This window comes from Ceratotherium simum, chromosome 7, assembly GCF_057802395.1.
Source record: "Ceratotherium simum simum isolate JZ-2026a chromosome 7, ASM5780239v1, whole genome shotgun sequence".
NCBI classification, from domain to species: domain Eukaryota; kingdom Metazoa; phylum Chordata; class Mammalia; order Perissodactyla; family Rhinocerotidae; genus Ceratotherium; species Ceratotherium simum.
Window position 1 is genome coordinate 28,795,794 of NC_141906.1, and position 18,723 is coordinate 28,814,516.

The window sequence follows — 18,723 nt, forward strand, 5'->3', positions numbered from 1 at the left end:
ACTTTTACACACTCTGGAGGCATCTGACATCCAGAAACTTTATTGAGGCAAAGAAAGCAACATAAGCTCCTACTAAGTGGCCCCCACCCTCACCCATCTAGGCGGCTCTACTCAGCAACAGAAGAAGGGACCCTCCCACTGCATCAGGACTCCCCCTTGGTTCCCAAATCTTCCTCCTGGGGCAGGTCCGCAGCTCCCTCTGAGTCCTGCTCCCTATGCACTAGCACGTGAGTTGGGGAAGAAGGGCCAGACTCTCCAGAAGCTGGAGTCCTAGCCCCTTCAGCATCTTGAAGCCCAGTTTCTGAAGCAACCTGGGTCTCCACAATCCCTGGCACTGTCAGCTCTGGGGTCTCAGGGATGGGGGGCCCCAGGTTCTGGAAACTGTTGCGTACTCGGGTGATGTAGCGACTAAGGACGCTGGCACCCCGGGGGGGCTGTGGAGTCCCTCCCTCCACCAGAGTCCGTTGCACAGCGGCCACTTCGCTTTGCAGTCGCGATACAGTCTTGGTCAGCTCTGTCAGTCTGTTGCCCAGGTCTGGCGGGAGCATTGATGGGGAGGTCTCTCAGAAGGTGAGCCTGCCCTGAACCACTTCTACCCTCAACAGAACCCCAAGGACATCATGCCTGGGGTTCCTAAGGGAGGGGAACTGGAGGAAGTGAGAGACTGGCTATGGGCGGGGGGTCAGGTGGGCAGATGAATCTGAGCGGGGCTGGAGGGGTGGCGAGTTTAGAAGATACAAACAAGGGAAGTCTTGTGGGCCAGAGAAGGGATCAGGAGTCCTAGGGATGGGAGGGTTTTTGTTTTGTTTTGTTTTGTGAGGAAGATCAGCCCTGAGCTAACATCCATGCCAATCCTCCTCTTTTTGCTGAGGAAGACCGGCCCTGAGCCAACACCCATTGCCAATCTTCCTCTTTTTTCTCCCCAAAGCCCCAGTAGATAGTTGTATGCCGTAGTTGCACATCCTTCTAGTTGCTGTATGTGGGATGCCGCCTCAGCGTGGCCGGAGAAGTGGTGCGTCAGTGCGCACCCAGGATCCGAACCTGGGCCGCCAGCAGCGGAGTGCGTGCACCCAACGGCCAAGCCATGGGGCCGGCCCCCCGGGATGGGAGGTTTTAATGGGTAGAGATCTGTACATCCACTCCTGTCAGCCCTCTTCCCAATCCATACCAGTCCAGCTCATATCCATCCTTGGGGCCCAAATTCTACCTCCTCTTTCTCCAACCTCTGGTACCCTATCCTCTACCTTCCCATGAGCCTCTCAAAATGATAGGCTCTGGGGCTGGCCCGGTGGCGCAAGTGGTTAAGTGTGCACGCTCCGCTGCGGTGGCCCGGGGTTTGCTGGTTCGGATCCCGGGTGCACACAGGCGCACCGCATGTCAAGCCATGCTGTGGCGGCGTCCCATATAAAGTAGAGGAAGATGGGCACAGATGTTAGCCCAGGGCCAGTCTTCGTCAGCAAAAAGAGGAGGATTGGCATCAGATGTTAGCTCAGGGCTGATCTCCCTCACAAAAAACAAAAAAAACAAAACAAACAAACAAACAAACAAAATGATAGGCTCTTGCTCTCTTTTCGGCTCCCACTGCAATCTGTGTCTCTCTCAGCTAGGCACTTTCTGCCTAGTAAGATGGTTTCTCTTCCTCACCAGACTTAAAGCTTCCCGTGTGTCCCTGCTCAACACAGTCCCCCCTCCCTCCAAGACAGGGCCAAGAACAAAGGGGACATAGCATTGAATGTCAGCTGAATGAGAGAATAAGTGAATGAATGAATGAATAATGAATTAAGTGAATGAGAATAAATGAACACATGAATGAAGTCAGGAATGAAGGATTAAATGAAATGAGTGGAATAAATGTCTGAATGGGTCAGAGGGTAATTGAGTGCAAGAGGCCACACTGTGCAGGTTGTGGCTCCGAAGGGCAGGGCAGGATGGGGCCACACATCACTGCCAGCTGGATGAGGGTATGAGTCTGGGCGTGGTGCATTTATCCCAGCTGAGCAGGGAACAGGAACGGGGAAGGCCTGGAGGTGAACAACTAACCTTTGCGGCGGGTCTCCTCGAACTCCCGCCGGGCAGTCTCTATGTAGCGCTGGACCAGGGCCTTGATGACACGAAGGCGGTAGGATCCACACTCTCTCTCCCCAGGCCCTGCCCCTGCCCTAGGATTGGCCTGCGATGGGAAGACAGGAGGGTGAGAGAGATCCTCCAACCTCACCCTTTCTCTAATCACTGCTCCCTCCCCAGTCAATAAAGGATGGAGGCAAAGTCTGTGCAGACTTTTCTGTCCCTGAAGGCCACACACCTAGACCCTGGAGCAGCCCTGGAAGGTAGAAGGATGGAGGCCAGAGCTGGGGAATGGCCGAGTACAAGAGAACCAGGTTGGGAGATGGGGTGAGGGTTGGGAGGTGGAGGTGGGAATGGGCAGAGACAGAAATGCTGAGCAGGGCAGAGTCAAGCTCTCTCTCCTGCCACCAACCCAACCTTGGTTTTCTTGAGTTGAGTTAGTCCAGGTTAACCCCACCTTTCAGATTCTACAGAAGGGGAGACTAGGAGATGTGGAGAGGCATCTACATGGACCTGCTCATGCATATAAGATGGAAATCATCACACAAATTAGAATGGTTGGTTCTGGGTCCAGTTTTAGGCCTCGGGACAGTACCAGGAGGGCAAGTAAGGCACGTGGGGCAGATATTGGAAAGAGCAGAGGGGTAGTGGGCAAAATGCTGGGCCCAGAAGACATAGGCTCAAATCCTAGCTCCGTCATTTCACAGCTGCTTGCCTCAGGCAAGTTACTCAACCTCTTCAGGCTGAGCGTCTCCAAATTTAAAACAGAGATGATAATAATGCCCACTTCCCAGGTTGGTACTTCCCCGGCGTAGATTAGGGGCTCTCTAAATGCTTAGGAAGTAATTATTTTTATTTAACTAGCTGTATCTTCTCTCTAAATATTTTATAGTTAGCATATTTACTTTTATAATGTGAAAAAGCAAAGAATTTTATTAAATATTATAAAAGGAGAGATGAGACAGGCAGAGGTAAAAGAGAACGATGGCCCCTTCCTACTACAGAGTATATAAAAAAATTTTCTTATGTAAAATAAGGAATAAGAACGTTGGGAGTCCGTTTCCTGAGGATGCAGGATAGGTGGGAGGGGACACCTGATTGGATCACCAAAGAACAGGCTGAGCTGGGGGCAGCTGGAAGAAAGGTGGGACCTCAGTGGGGGTGCAATGGAGGACTGGGGAGACCCCCAGCTGGCTGTTATGGTGGGATCTGGCAGGACACAGGGATTCTGCCCATCCAGGACTGGGCACAGGCCCAGAGAACTGAATACGACCTCCGGTGAAGAAGCTGTTTCACCCTATGGTGGAAGCAGCCCCGACATGTGGTCTGCAAATAAGCATCAGGCAGGCGGGACAGGGCCGGGAAGCCACGAGGGGGAAAGGGTGATAATTCCAGAATTTGGAGTCAGAGATACAGGAGGGTGAAGGAGGTGCCCGTGCAGGATAGCCTGTAGCTGGGATGTGGTGGGAACTGGAAATTGGGAACCTTTGGCATTCAGTTCTTGTAAATGTCATGTTTTCTTTGGCACATGCAGTTTCCCGTGCCTAGAACTTCCTTCTCCACCGTATCTGCCCACCAACCTCCTGTTTATCCTCCAGGATTCTGTTCTGCCCTCAAGGTCTCTGGGATGCTCCTTGATTCCTGAGGCTGGTCTGGGCCTCTCCTCTGTGCTCCAACAGCTCCCTGGGCTTCTCTCTGTCATAGTCTCATTGTCCTGTTCAGTTACAGTCCATTTCCTTCTGCCACTCTAGACTGTCAGCACCCCGAGAGACTACACATCTTTATTTCCAGTGTTGGCGTGCTTTGATAAGTGTTTGTTGAGCAAACCACTGAGCAACCAGATAAGGGAGGGCATTCCTCACCTGGGGATCCAGGGACCTCAGAGCCACAGATTTGGCCTGTGGCCCCGTAGGGCTGACCTGGAGGCCCTGGCTTAGAGAAATCCTCAGGTAACACATTTTAAGGGGAACAGATAGGACCCCCTAGAGCCCTGGCAGTAATGCTGGTCTGAATTAGGAAGCCAGCCTGGGTTAGGGAGCCAAGAATGAGAGGTAAATTTGCCCCTTGGAGGCCTCTGCCAGACATCTAATTTCCCCATTTGTAGGGCATTCTTCCCTCAGCTTCTTAACATGTTTTTTGAAAAATGTTCAACCACGTCTTGGCCTAGTTTAGGACAAAAAGGTTTGTCTGGAGCTTGCAGGGTGTTGGTGGCTTGGGGGTAGGGTGGCATGGAGTTTTCTGTTTAAGCCAGGTGACACAGGGTCGGAAATTTAGGAAATGGCCAGAGCCAGGAGGAGGGAAAGGCAAGCCAAGTGAGAGAGTAGGAATTGGGAATAGGCTTTCTGGGGAACGTAACCTGGAAAGACAGACAAGCCAGAGGTGTGCAAACAAACGGATGGTACAGATGTGAGGCAGACCAACAACAAGCAGATGAGGTACTCACAAAGGTGGGGATTGGGGGGTAGTCTGCCTTCTCGGTTTTGCAGTAGGAACAGCAACAGCAAATGAACTGGAAAATTTTCCTGAAAGATTTAGATGGTGAAAAGGGGTTAGTCAGAGGACAGGGTCTAGGGAACCAGGGGCAGGAGCTGGAGTCGGGGTGCTGGGAGCTTAGGAGTGGGGAGTGAGAGCTCCAAGGTCATCACCTGAGAAGGTAGAAGATGGCCTTGGGGGAGGGCAGGATGTTGAAGGGCACAGGCAGCGTCAGGCCCTCTCGGAAGTAGGACAGGTAGAGCTTGGAGCGAGCAAACTTCCATTCCACGTCAGCATCGTCCTGAGGACCAGGAGGTAGGGGCTCTGCAAGGCCACTTTGGTACCTAGCCCTCCTGCCCACTCCACCTGCCTGGTTTCCCCCCATCCTCACGTCTCTTCTTCTCCAAAATGCCAAGGACTTGCTTCTCCCCATTCTTATCTTCATCCTCGTCATCACTCACAGTTCCCCTGCCTGTCTCTCTCTTCCTCCCCATTATCTTTCACCCTTCTGACATCCAATTCCTGCCCAGCCATTTCTCCAGCCACAAACCCTAGCCCTTCCATCTTCTTCCCCCTCCTTTCTCATGTTCCCACCTACTTTTCCACAACGCACCCTTCCTCCCAACCCTAAAGGGGAAAGAGCACTAGACTTGTGTCTGGAGAAACTAACAGCATTACTAAGACCCTCATTTTATAGATGAGGAAAATGAGGCCTAGACAGGAAAATTTGTCCCAAGTCAAAAAACAATAGTGGAGGCAGAGCAGGAACCCCAATGTCTCAACTCCTTGCATCCTATTCCTCTCCATCCCTTTCTCCCTTCTTCTCCCTGGCCTAAGTGGCCTCAGTTCACGCACCTCAATCTTCTGGAAGGAGTTGGTGATCATGGCAATGAGCATGTTGAGCAGCACAATGACCATGACGATGGTAAAGATGCCGTAGAGGGCCCGGCCCACGAATTCAGGCACCAGAAACTGAGGCATGTCTACCACGCTGTGCTCCTCCATGCCAAACATGGTCCAGAACAGAAACTGGAATGTCTCGTTGAAACTGGCGTGTCGGGCCAAAAGATAGGATGTGAGGGGTGGGAGAGGAGCCTGAGCGCCACACAGGCACATTCTTCCTCACCCTCCAGGACCCGTCCAACAGTGTTCTGCTTCCATGAGGCCTTCTGGACCACCCTGGCCCATACAGACCCTGGCCATTTCTGAGCTCCAACTTCTGTTCTTTCAGTCAACCAATATTTATTGAGCACATAGTTGTAACATAGGTGCTAAGGATAGAGCTGTGAACAAGACAAGCATGGTCCCTGTCTTCAAGGACTTTATGTTCTAGAGTGGGGATGGGGGGTGAGATGGACACTAATTGTACCAACGTTTTTAAATTGTGGTAAGTGCTGTGAAGGAGCAGCACAAGATGTTATGACCTAGTCTGGGACTTGGGGAAAGCTTCTTCAAAAAGCATTCAAGCTGAGCTCTGAAGGATACATGGGAGTCAACCAGCTCAAAAGGAAGGAGATGTGAAGAGCAAGCCCAAAACAGGGGAGTCTGGGGCATTTGAGGAACTGAGAGAATGCCAGCATAGCTAGTCTTGGAGGGTAAAGGAGACAGAGGCTTGTGAGAGGTAAGTAGGGACCAACCAGGTCATGCAGGACCTTGTAGGATAAAAACAAAGATCCTTACCACGGCTAAGAGCATTAGGAAGCTATGAAGAGTTCTAAGCAGAGGGGTGATACCTGATTTACATTAGAAAAGATCACATTGGCTGCTGTGAGTAGAATGGAAAGGAAGCAGATGAGAGAGCGGAGGCATGGAGACCAGTTAAGAAACTGTTGCCATGGTCTGGGTGAGAGAGGATGGTGGTTTGGACCACAGTAGTGGCAACTCCAATGCTACCTTTTCCAGGAAGCCCTTCCTGAACTCCCTGCTCTACCTTCAGCAGAATGTGCATGTCTGTTAGTTACAGACCTGACCACATTCTCCCGCCTATTGTATTTATTCAAGAATCTGTCTTATTCCCTCCATCTCAGTGCCAGTTCAGGTGTCGATTACTGCAGCAACCTCTGCAGCTGGTCTCTGGCCTCAATCTCTCTCTTGTTATGCCATCCCCTACACTGCATCCAAGGTATTCTTTCTAAAAGCTGATCTGATGTGTTGTACTTCTGCTTGTCAAACTTAAACACTCCTAACTACCCTCAGTCCAGATGCCTACCATGCAACCTACCTGAGGTTTTTAGCAAAAATACTTTTGACTTAATTAGCTGTCACTCATGAATGAACAGGAGGGTTCTGCCTGCCCATGCTACTGTGGAGTGACTAATACCACTAGGACCCGTGAAGCAGGCTGGAATGAGTAGTAGTTACTGTCCCTCGTAGTAAGATTCACGGTTTAAACTGTGTAAGCAGAGTTCTTGAACGTCCTGAAGCCAGGACACGAACAAGGATTCTTGGTAGGAGGACTGGTCTGAATAAAGCCTCCATTTGCTTTGGAACCATGAGAAAGCCTTGACCAATATCCACAGGCCCAAGTGTGGGTCATTCACCATCACCAATAAAACCATCATGTAGTTGCTCTTATGAAGAAGTCACGATTGAATGATTGCTTGGGAGGCCACTTGGAGCTCCCTGGCCTGCTGGAGAAAGCCCAAACTTCTCAGCAGAACATTTATGAGCTTCCAGACCTGGCCTCTCTACCCTCTCCTCTCTTAAAATTTCCTCCATGCATTAACCATGGGAGACATCTTGCTATTCTGCTTTGGTACGTACCCCCTTTCTGCCAGAATGCCCTGCATCTTCTCTGAAGTTCATACCCCTTGTAGGTGGAGTCCGGATTCTCCCTTCTCTGTGCAGTCTTCCCTGATCATCCAAGACAGAGGAAGGGGCTTTCCCCTTTGGGTACCCTCAACATAAGCCCTCCTTCCTCACAGCACTTATCATGCCATTATACTTTTGTGTGTGTGTGTGTGAGGAAGATGGGCTCTGAGCTAACATCTGTTGCCAATCCTCCTCTTTTTTTGCTGAGGAACATCAGCCCTGAACAAACATCTGTGCCTATCTTCCTCTGTTTTGTACGTGGGATGCCGCCACACATGGCTTGATGAGCGGTGCGTAGGTCCATGCCCGGGATTCGAACCTGTGAACCCCAGGCCGCCAAAGTGGAGCACATGAACTTAACCACTACGCCATTGGGCTGGCCCCTCTCATCCCAAATTGAGCTTATATGTGCACATGGCCATCTTCTCCATGAGACTGGGTCTAGTTCACTTCTCCTGTCTGTGCTTCCAGTGCCAGGGACAGGACCTACTACAAAGAAGGTGCTAGTAAATGGGTGTGAACTCAACAACAATAACAAAAATCCTGCCATGACTGAATGACTAAGAAAGTGAATGAATTTAAAAAGTGAGTGAATGAATGAATGAACAATGAATGAGTGAATCCTATGAATTGACATTTTTTTTTTTTTGTGAGGAAGATGAGCCCTGAGCTAACATCCATGACAATCCTCCTCTTTTTGCTGAGGAAGACCAGCCCTGAGCTAACATCTATTGCCAATCCTCCTCCTTTTTTTCCCTTTTTCTCCCCAAAGCCCCAGTAGACAGTTGTATGTCATAGTTGCACATATTTCTAGTTGCTGCATGTGGGACACGGCCTCAGCATGGCCGGACAAGCGGTGTGTCAGTGCGCGCCTGGGATCCGAACCCAGGCCACCAGTAGCGGAGTGCGTGCACTTAACCGCTAAGCCACGGGGCTGGCCCCCCTGACATTTTTAAAATAAAAAGTTTGGAGAGAAAGTGAGTGAATAAATGAATGAGTAAATGAACAAATAAATGAGTGAGAGTGAATCAATGAGGCAGTGAACAAACCAGAGTTAATTACTGGGTGAAGAGATGAGGGAGGAGTAGGGCAGGAAGAGGTGATCACTAAGCTCCAAGCTGCACGTTACCAGACCCCCACCTGCCCATCCTGCCTCCGCCCCGGCATACTTGCCCAGCCGCTCCGTCTCCTGGTAGGGCACGTAGATGTTGTTGAGGCCACAGAGGAAGGCGGTCAGGATGATCATGAGGATGAATATGAACCTGGCAGGGAGTGGGATGGGGAAGGGTCAGAGCAGGTCTCCACCCTGGGAGAAGTCAGGCTCTAGGAAGAGGGATGGGGGGTGGTGGTGACGGTTTCCTAGGCTCAGCCTCTCTCTATTTGACAAGTTTTCAATTTAGTTCCTATTAATAATAGAGGAATCAGAGGGTGGGAAGTGAGAAGGGATGTAAAGTGGGTGCTGAAGCAGGATCTCTCCCTCAAGAATAAAGGGGACTGAGTTCAAGCTGTCAAAGCTGGGGATGGGCCAGTCTCATTGGGAGGGCCTGAGATGCTGAGTGGGGTACAGGGATGAGTGGGAGTCAGAGAGTCCTACTGGACAGGATTTATCACCAGTGGAGTTCAAGTCACATGTGAGAATGAGTTAGTCTGCAACAGGGAGATCTAGAAGAATCTAAGAGGTGGAGCAGGAGGTTCTCCTCGATGCTAAGCTGAGCTGCAGATGTGCATAGATGAACACAGGGCTCTTCCCACCAAGGCACCCCCGCCAGTCCCACCTCAGGCAGGGGATTCCCAAGGGAGCAGGCACTAACTATGGGCTCTGATGAGGGTGAGAGGCCTGGTCTGGCTGTAAATGATTAGGTGATAAGCACCAAGAAGACCAGATAACGCCACGAGTTCAAAGAGCAGTTGTGGAAGGGGAAGGACCCAAAGGGACCCTGGATTCCAGTGCCCTTACCACAAAGATGGGAAAACTGAGGCCCATCTCAGACGGTCACAGAGACAGTGACAGAACGGGGACTGGAAATCCCAGCTAAGGGCCCTTTCTGCTATCAGTGGTTCCTAACTTTTTCCGAGGTCTTGGGCCTCTTGGAGAATTAGATGCAAGTCATAGACCCTCTCTGCAGAGAAGTGTACATTTACGCCCCAAATTTTGCCTACAGTTTCAGGGTTTCAGAGGTCTCTGGAGGCCACACAAGGAACCCAGGTTAAGAATCCCTGTGCTACACGAGAGCTGGGGGATTTCAGGAGGCCGAGTGGAGTCCGTCAGAGGGGAGGGTGCCCTGAGCAGGAACAGCACGCACCGGATCATGTCGTCGATCATCCTGCCGATGGAAATCTGCAGAGTGCCCAACGACTCATGGGCCGGCAGAATGTAGGCCAGGCGGGTGAAGCTGAGCATGCTGGTGACAGCAAAGAGCACCTCTGCCAAGAACTGGGGGTCTTCAGTACGCCACTCACTGCGCTCTGTGCAGGGTAGAATGGGGGCTGAGGCTGAGAGGGAAGGAAGAGAAGGGACTGGGGGATTCAGGGCTGAGTTGGGGGGCACTCACCAGCTGTGGTGAAATAGTGGCAGGCAGCCCCCTCAGGGGCATCCCGGCAGTGCATCTGGGCAAGCCCAGCCAGGAGGAGGCGCAGTGTGAAGGCCGCCAGGTACAGGGACAGGATGACCACGTCCAGGAAGTTCCACCAGTCCAGGAGGTAACTGCGCAGGCCCTCGATCCACACTTCCTTACACTCAAACCACAGGAAGCCTGAAGGGGGCGGCAGAGGGCCAGGACAGCATGGCGCAGAGCGCTCCTCCTCCTGCCAGGTCAGAGCTAGGCTATGGGGTGGGGGTCGGGGGGCGACCCTATTCACTAGGAGGGGGGTGCAGCTAAAACATCAGGGGATGAAGTTGATAAAATGCAAACATTTAATCTACTTGAGTACCAAGTGATCTTATGTGAAAATAAAAAAGACTCCTGGCTGATGCAGACTCAACTGTGGCGTGGCCTGAGGATCCCAGTCAGCTGATATTCAGAAACTAACACCTGGGAGAGGCTGGTTATTGGGAGGGAACGATTTAAATGTTTCTTCCTGCCCTCCACCAAATAAATATTGGACAAATATTTAAAGAATATTGATTTAAGGGGCTCCAAATTATCAGCCTGCTCATTACCCACCTGGAGCCCAGTGCCAGACCTGGCGATGGGGGTCTTGGGAGCTGGACCCCATCAGCCAGGTGATCCTGCCACATTGTACTCTTCTCCAGTCCCTGGATACAAGTGTGTGCTTTTTCACTGATGGTTCCATCCTCCTAGAATGCACTTCCACAAGCTTTGGAGGCCAGGCTCACCTGTGGCCCAGGTCCAATCTTACCTCCTCTGTCAAGCCTTCCCCACCCCGGGGGAGTGAGCTGCTCTCTGCTCTGTGGTCTCACAGCTCTCTTCAGGTCTCTGTGACGCCATCACTGTGGGGCATTGCAGGGTGTCTCTTCCTGGGTCTGTCTTCCCTCACCTGCCCTGAACTTGGAGCCCCTCAAGGGCAGAGACCACGTCCTATTCATCTCCTTGTTCCCAGTGCCCAGAACAAGGCCTAGTAGTCACTTTTAAACAAATATTTATCAAGCTCCTACCATGTGCCAGTGGGATCCTGCAGTGAATAAGACAAGTGCAGTCTCTGTCCTCCCAGACTCATAATCTAGTCAGGGAGACAGGCAAGTAGCCAAATAGTTAGAACCCAGTGTGGTAAATGCTAAGATTGAGGAGCAGAGACCCTAGGGGCTGTTATGGGAGTGTTTAGGAATGGATCCTCACCCTGATCTGAGGGCCAGGGCAAGCTTCTCACAGAAGGTGACGTTGAAGCTGAGACCTGAAGGAGGAGTAGGAGCCAGCCAGTGAAGGGGCAGTGTGGGAAGGGAAGAGTGCTCTGGGAAAAGAATGAGCACAGGCCTGGAGACAAGCGGGAGCATGATGATTCAGGAACTTAACCAGTTCCCATGGCAGGACAGACCTTGTAAGGGTGGGGTGGGTGCTCAGTAATGAATGTTGAATGGACGGATGGAACCATATTTAATTTATCCCTGTATTCTCAGGGCTTTGCTCACAATAGGGCAGCAGCAAACATTTATTGCATAAAAAATGAGGAGTTTTGTTTCTTAAGACTTTCTTCCCCATGGGCAGGAACTGTATTGGTTTCATCTCCACCCAGCACAGGTCAATAACGTTTAGTAAATAACTGGGTGAGGAACTTTTCCTCGTGGACTGCTTTTGTTTTCGTCCCCTAAGGTTTCTTGGCCAAATTTCCTTTCGGACATCACCGACTGGCTTGGTACAGGCTATAGTAGTGGACTTGGTATGCTGGTAGCCTGGGAGTTTGCTAACAAAGCTAGAGCTAAATGAGGGGAGGACAGCTGAGGAAGGGGCCACCAGTCCAGCCTGCTGAGCTGACCAGCCAGAGGCTAGTTAAAGCTCTGGGGATTCTTGTAAATCGCATTTGCTGAATTGTTTGCAAATACTCGTTCTGCTATAGAAGAAAAGAAAGCCAATAGAACTGATGAAACTTATGCATTAAGCATAAAAAAGTTAGTTATCTGGGTGACATGTTGAACAAATAAAGTAGAGCATATGTGTGTGAACATACGTAGAAAGGGATGGGTAGACACTAAATATTCATGATATCCTGAATATACATGAGGCAGAGGAGGCCCTCAGGATTCATCAGATCTTAAATCAGCTATCCACTGGTGATACCCCACATGTCCTCTGCCCAAAGATTGCAAAGAAAAGTCATAGCTTCTCATCAGGATGATTGGTGAGCTACAGCTGTGGCCAGACATACTTGCCCCTGGGTTTCTCCCATAGATCAAGTGTGGGGCTGGGCAACTTCTGGCTGTTGCATCCCCTGCTCAGACCTCAGCTCTGATCCTCAGAACACCACCATCATAAGTACACCATCTATGAATTTAATAAACTGTATGATTCGAGCATCTTAATTTGGTCTGTTAGCCCTTCTGTTCCGTGACCTTTGGGATAGATTGCCTGGTGGTGTACTTAAAGGCTACCATTACACCAAAGTAATTTGCCACCTGACACCATGGACCAATGTCTTATCTGTGAGAGGATAGAACCTCCAGAATGGGTAGCAACTTATGCCAGGGTAGGGGAAGAATAGGGTCCTTACTTAGCAAATCTATCACAGGGCTAGGTCTCCTAATTTGGGGTGAGGGAGAAAGGTCCCTCAGTGTGCTAGAGCCCAGAGGGGTCTGGTTACATGTTCAGGGGGCATCTACAGGGGCAGGGGCCCCCCACTGGGATACTTATCATGAAGAACAGTGAGGGGACCCCAAAGGGGGACTGCCACAAATAAAAGGCCCCACACATGTACCTGCGACCCAAACCATGTGTAGTGAAGTCTCCCAGACGCTCTGGCTGCGGCCGTGGAAGGTACTGAGCTGTGTCTCCATGACCAGGGACTCTCCCAGCAGGAAGATGAGGAACCACAGATAGGAGGCGGAGTGCAGCAGGAACTTCAGCACTGGGATCTTTAGCAGGCGGCCCAGCTTGGGGGGAAGGGGGAGAGCATGGCTCTCAGAGTCCTGTTCACATCTCTCCCCGTCTTGGGAGAACTTCCGGAATACTCAGGCCACACGGGACTCCTCCTTTCACTCACTCACTCACTCAGACATTTATCGAGAAAGTATGACTATATATTAGACTTTACACTTTAATATCTATTGTTTCCTTCAAAACTGTATGAGGTGGTGTTATTCTTCCCATTTTTTCGGGTAAGGAACTGAGGATCACAGAGGGAAAGTAACTTTCTCTTGGTCCCACAGGCTCTTCAATCCCAACGATAAGAAATTAAAACATACATTCATCATCTTCACTCCCAAACTTGTTCCTCCTCCTCTTGTGTCCCCTTCTTAGAAAATGACCTAGTCATCCAGGCCAGGACCCTTAAAGGCATCTCTATGTCCTCTCTCACACAGTCTGACAGTCTCCCTAACTCCTCCCCATCCTCCAATCCACCCCTCACATCACTAGTAGAGAGAGCTTTCTACCACACAGATCTGATGTGATCACTTACCTCATTAAAGTCCTACAGTGGTTCCATCATGGCTTATAAGGCTTTGCGCGATCTGGCCCCTGCCCACTTCCCACCACTCGCTGTTTGCGCTTACACCTTAGTGGCATAGAATTCCTTTCAGTTTCTTTAGTACTTTACATCTTCCCTTCCCTGGGTCTTCAGACTGCTGTTCCTGCTTCCTGGAACACTGCTCTCCCTATCTCTCACCTTGGCCACAGGGACAGGGCTTGCTCTTTTTTCCCCAGCACTAGCACAATGCCTGGCTCACAGTAGCATCTCTAGGAAATGTTTGTTGAATGAAGGAATAAAAATATTTGGATTCACAAGGGCTCCCAAAGAATTTGTAGGTTGGGGCAGTAGTCTCTTTAGGAGAGTATAGGGCTGTATACAGGATTCAGGTTTTGGAGGCAGAGAGACCTCAGTTTACATTCTGGCTCTGCTATTTACTGTGTCTCCTGGACACAAAGAGCATTTCTGTTCCTGTGCCTATGAAATAGAGGCATAATGCGTACCCTCCAGGGCCACCTTGAGTTACTTAATGGGACTATTCCCAAAGTGTCCAGCCCAGGGCCTGGCATAGAACAAGTGCTCAATACGTGACAGTTATCATTAATTTTATTCTTAGTACCCGGGACTTGGGCGCCAGCCAGTAGCCAAGGCAGAGGAAAGGCATGGTGAGGAAGATGAGGAAGGCGACAAACAGCTTCCAGATGGTGGTGCTTCCACGCCAGCCGGCCAGGTTCCCACACCAGATGGAGGACAGGACTTGCTGGCAGATGGGGTGTGCTACAAACTAAGCAGAGACGGGGCGTGAGCAGAGGGGGTGGCCTCCAGGTAGGGAGGACGAAGGGGGAGCCCTTACTTTCCTGCCATAGAGATAGAGCCATGTTTCTTTTCTTCCCAGGCCAGCCAGCTCAGAAGAGAGGCAACTCACTTGCCGTGTGACCTTGGGCAGACCCCCCCACTTTGGGCCTTGGGTTCCGTCTCTGAGGGAGAAGCTTAACTCAGACTTTCCTGGACTCTCTGGATCCCACATTCTTGAATCTAAGCCAGGCAGTCGTGAGTGGAATGGGCACCTGAGTCAGAGCACTCAGGGTTCCCTGTCTCCTTAGAGATGTTGGGCACCAGCCAGAGGTCTTGAGGAGAGGGGGAGCAGGGAAAGCAGGGATTGGGGTCATGGGGGCAGGGCCAGGGGAGCCATTATGAAGGAAGGCTTTTGGTTAAGCTCCTCATGGACTAGGATGTCTGAGGGTGGGTGAGAGGCAGGAGTAAGGAGCTGTGGGAGGCTAGGAAGGGAGTATGCTTTAGCTTAGGGGGGAGGGATGAGACATGAAATAACAGAATCACTTGATATCTGAGCCCTGAGAGATCTAGTCTAATCTTGCTGAATAGAGTGAGATATTGAAGTCTAGCAACAGAAAAAGCCTGGACCCAAGTTACTCAGCAGGCCAGAGGCAGAGCTGAGCGTAAGACCCAGATGTCAGGTCTGAAGGTGGGGTCCTGGTGGGTATGAGACTTCCAAGGCTGGGGAGAGGTTAGGGGCTTAGATTGAAGGTAAAAGGGAGGGTGGGAGACCCACAGGATCAAGGGCCTAGATAGAAGGATGCTCAGAATCAAGGTCTAAGGGGGTCCTGAGGGCAGGGAAAGGACTTGCGTAGGGCTGGAGTGAGGGATACCTAGATGTGGGGCAAGGGATCAGGGTAGCCGGGTGGGGGAGATGAGTAGGACCCAGCTGACCCGCTTCTGGTTGTAGTTGACGGCCAGTCGCAGCCTCGCCAGGTTGGGGATGCCTTCCTCAAAGGCCTGGCCCAGGGCCTCAGCCTCGGACTCGGTCTCGCTGTCCTTGCCCAGGTCATTGAGCACCGCAGTGACCTCGCTCTGGTTCCGGCACATGCCCAGCAGTTCAAAACCGTAGTCCTGGCTCAGCGACTCTAAGGCAATGTATTCAGGCTGCAGGGAAACAGGTCCGTGTGTGCCTGCCGCCTCGTGGACCCAGCCCCATTCAGTGGCCCCCGCCCTCCCAACTGTGGGCCTGGGCCACTTCAGTCCTGCCCTCGGGCCATTAATTCCCCAGATCTGGTGTTGTGCTGGGTCATCCATTCCTTTCTTCTCTGCCACCTCACCTCTCCTCCTTGCTATAATGAGGTGTCTCCTGTGTCAACTTTGCTTATCTGGTGCTACCTCTACCTCATCACTAAGGCATTTCAACCCAAACCTCTCTGTCACCTTTGCCCATCCTTTGTACTTCCCTTTTCCAAGCCCTATTTCCTGTCTCACTTCTACTCCTATTCTTCATGCCTTTCTTGTGTTCATTTAATTGTTTTGAGCACCTGCCTTATGTGAGAACCTGTGCTGGCAGTATTAGGAGATCAGACATGAGTAAGGCAGTTCTTGCTTCCACCTTACCCATCTTATCCTCGGTTTCACTTGGAGCCCTAACCCCAGAGAGAATCCAGGCTAGGATTTCAGGAGTCTGGGTCTGAGTTCCAGCACTTTTCCTCAGGTGGTGTCACAGTGGGTAAGGTACTTCTCTTTTCCAGGCCTCAGCTCCCTTGCCTGGAAAGTGGGGATGTTAATTCCTGCTCTGCCTCCTTCCACGGGCTGCTGTGAGAATGGAGGGAAAGTCCTTTGGGAAGGATCGCACTTTCCTGCTACCTGTGAAGTGGGGACTTTTCATTCTCTGATCCTTCCACAACTCTGGGACGGAGGTGGAATGCTCTTTCTCTAGCTCGCCTGGCACAGGCCACATCCTGCCTTAGGCCTCTGTTTTAATATCTTTGTCTTTTCCCCACCTGATGGTCATCTTGAGCATGGCGACCAAGTCTGTCTGGCACAGAGGGGATGCCAGTGGATGAGTGATGGATGGAACTGGACTGATGGGATTCAGGGCCCCTGACCAGTTCCTGCCTCCAGGCCTCCCTGGTTCCCCTTCACACATTCTCTGTCCTGCACAGGGTCTCCCCTGCACTCATCGCGATGTCTACTTTTGCTGCCTGACAGCCTTTGCTTGAACCGCATCCCTACCTCAGATGCCCTCCCTACTCCTCTTCACTTGTATTAAACCACCCGCTCATGTAGCCAAGATTAACCCTGCTTCTTCCAAGGAGTCTGCCCTGAACACAACGGCTATAGCTTCTTGACTTCTCTTTTCTGGGCTTTGGAAGCCCTGTTAGCACCATCCACAGAGGCACTGAATGAAGCTGAGTGTCCCGGGAGCGTCTTGTCCACCTCTCTGCCCTCCCCCTGCTCATGATCACAAACTTGAGGCCCCAACACATGATGCTCTAGGTGGGACCACAGAGCAAGTACTCAGAAAGGACGGGTTCTACTGAATGTCATCTCTGAGTCTGTCCAGTGTTTTTCTATCTGTGTTCTCTCTCCTCCCTCAGAAAGACCCAGGGTACCTCTAGGCTGGGACTTGTGCTGCCCCCATAAGACTAGGTGCCCCTAGAGTGATAGCTCTCTGCCATTAAAATGAGATCCCTCTCAGGGTGGGATTCTGTGAATCCCCATCAAAATGGAGGCTTCTTGAGAACAGCAAGAGGCCTCATCATCTTTCTGTTGTTTCCCACTTTCCCTGAACACCCACACAGGCCCAACCATACCCCAGTGGAAGAACAGATACGGGGCACCGAGGGCTGGGGAAAGTATAAGAAACCAACCTTAAACTCAGGCTCCTTGCGTGCAAGGCGCCTGAGCTCGCGGCTGAGCTGGAAGGCAGCCATCATGGCATCCTCACTGGCCAGTGAGAGGTGGGCCCTGCTGGCAATGCCCCGGTAGGTGTTGATGCGGGACAGGGAGAACTTCAGCAGGTCATAGCGGCGGGCATTGCTGCACTCGAGGCAGGCGCAGGAGACTGGGTGGGGCCGGGCAATGGTGTGGCCCTGGTCCATGAGCAGCTGTGCAATCTCATACAGGTCCTTCTGGCAGGCCAGGGTGAGTGGAGTGATACCAGGTGCAAAGCGGGAGCCATCGATTGATGAGTCAAAGAAAGCCAGTGAGAAAGACCTGGTGTCCACTTTGCGGCCCTTCTCCCGTTCCAGCCGGGCCAGCAGGCGACGCACCACTGCTGGCTGGTTTGTGTCCACCGCCACTAGCAGCGCCTCATGGATTTGCCGGAAGTCAAACTTGACATTGGCCAACAGCACATCAGTGATGGCCTCGTGGCCCAGGCGGATGGTCAGATTGAGAGCTTCCCTCCAGGAGCGGTCCTCGGTCTCCTCCACATTCCGCAGGGGCCCACCTGGCCCGCTGCCTGTCGCCTCGACCCCTGACTCCAGCAGCTGCTGCACAAGGCCCAGCCGCCCCTCCTGGATGGCGCTCAGGAGTAGAGGTGGGAACTTCACCTTTTTGTTCACGATCTCGGTCCAGTTAGGCTGTGGAGAGTGGAGAGGGTGGGACCCCGAGTCTCCAACCTCCTTCGCCATGGGGCCTCCCTCCCCCTTCTACCTTCAAGCCCTTAACCCTCTATACCCAGCCACCATTATAGTCATCTGTTCCAAACATATACTAACAAAATTATTTTTGTTTTAAGTAACACTTAATGTAGTGCTTATATATGGTAGGTAGTTTTCTAAGTGCTTCACAAGTGCAGTAACTCATTGAATCCTTACAATAACCCTGTGTGGGAGGGCTATCACCCACCCTCTAACAGGAGAGGAACCTGGAGTACAGACATGCCAAGCCACTCAGATGACATGGGAACCCAGGCAGTCTGGCTGAGGGGTTGGTGCCCTTAACTACTCTTCTATTGCTACTCCTCAACTCAAATAGGAATTATTATTAGTAGAGTAGCTTTTGGATTTCTGGAATCTCTACTTCTTCCAAAACCCCCAAATGTGGGATTTGGGATATAATAATGTAGATAAATAAATGATGCAATATTTTTCTTTTTTAATAAGAAAAATAATGACACTACCACATTTATCTAAAGGTTTTACTCTAAAATTCTACATTAAATGTTATATACTCTAGTATATATGGTTTATGAATTATATGGTTTATATAATATGATCATCTTGTATGACAATATGAACATTGCAAAAAAATTATGTCTGTGTAGGGGATAAATTTCATTTCCATATTTTCTAGGAATCAATCATTTTGGAACTATCCCTTCATACCTTTTGTAATAATAGCTTCTTGTATAGATTTGTTAAGCTGTTAGTAAATAATACCCCATTTACTGATGATGTGAAATACTGATGATAATATTTAGAAAACTGGTCTTGGTTGAAAAACGCATCTTTCTTTTTCTTTTTTTCAAACTTAGTGGTTTAAAACCTGGCAAATTTATTCTTTTATGGT

At 50.8% G+C, this 18,723-nt stretch overlaps 1 protein-coding gene across 2 annotated transcripts; it reads right to left on the bottom strand.

Annotated features, from left to right (window-relative positions):
* Positions 1-20: 20 nt before the first annotated feature.
* LOC101387390 (short transient receptor potential channel 2) lies at positions 21-18,282 on the bottom strand. 2 transcript variants are annotated; one of them, XM_004433944.3, is made up of 12 exons: positions 17,079-18,281; positions 15,154-15,366; positions 14,045-14,209; positions 12,715-12,889; positions 9,900-10,100; positions 9,651-9,813; positions 8,517-8,609; positions 5,392-5,584; positions 4,710-4,837; positions 4,508-4,586; positions 2,041-2,170; positions 21-535 (listed from the first exon to the last, which is right to left on the bottom strand). In XM_004433944.3, the coding sequence occupies exons 1-12, from the start codon at positions 17,841-17,843 to the stop codon at positions 144-146; spliced, it is 2,697 nt and encodes an 898-aa protein (XP_004434001.2). In that variant the 5' UTR covers positions 17,844-18,281; the 3' UTR covers positions 21-143. The 2 variants fall into 2 exon arrangements, with proteins under 2 accessions (XP_004434001.2, XP_087289501.1); XM_087433375.1 differs by lacking the exons at positions 4,710-4,837; positions 5,392-5,584 and having other exon boundaries at positions 17,079-18,282.
* Positions 18,283-18,723: the final 441 nt, after the last annotated feature.

Bases quoted from the DNA above. Each gene is read 5' to 3' on its own strand.
- LOC101387390 (XM_004433944.3), bottom strand. From the start codon at position 17,843: ATGGCGAAGGAGGTTGGAGACTCGGGGTCCCACCCTCTCCACTCTCCA. The intron at 4,587-4,709 runs GTGATGACCTTG...TAAATCTTTCAG, and splicing joins GCCATCTTCTACCTTCTCAG to GAAAATTTTCCAGTTCATTT. The intron at 536-2,040 runs GTTAGTTGTTCA...TGCTCCCGCCAG, and splicing joins CGAGGAGACCCGCCGCAAAG to ACCTGGGCAACAGACTGACA.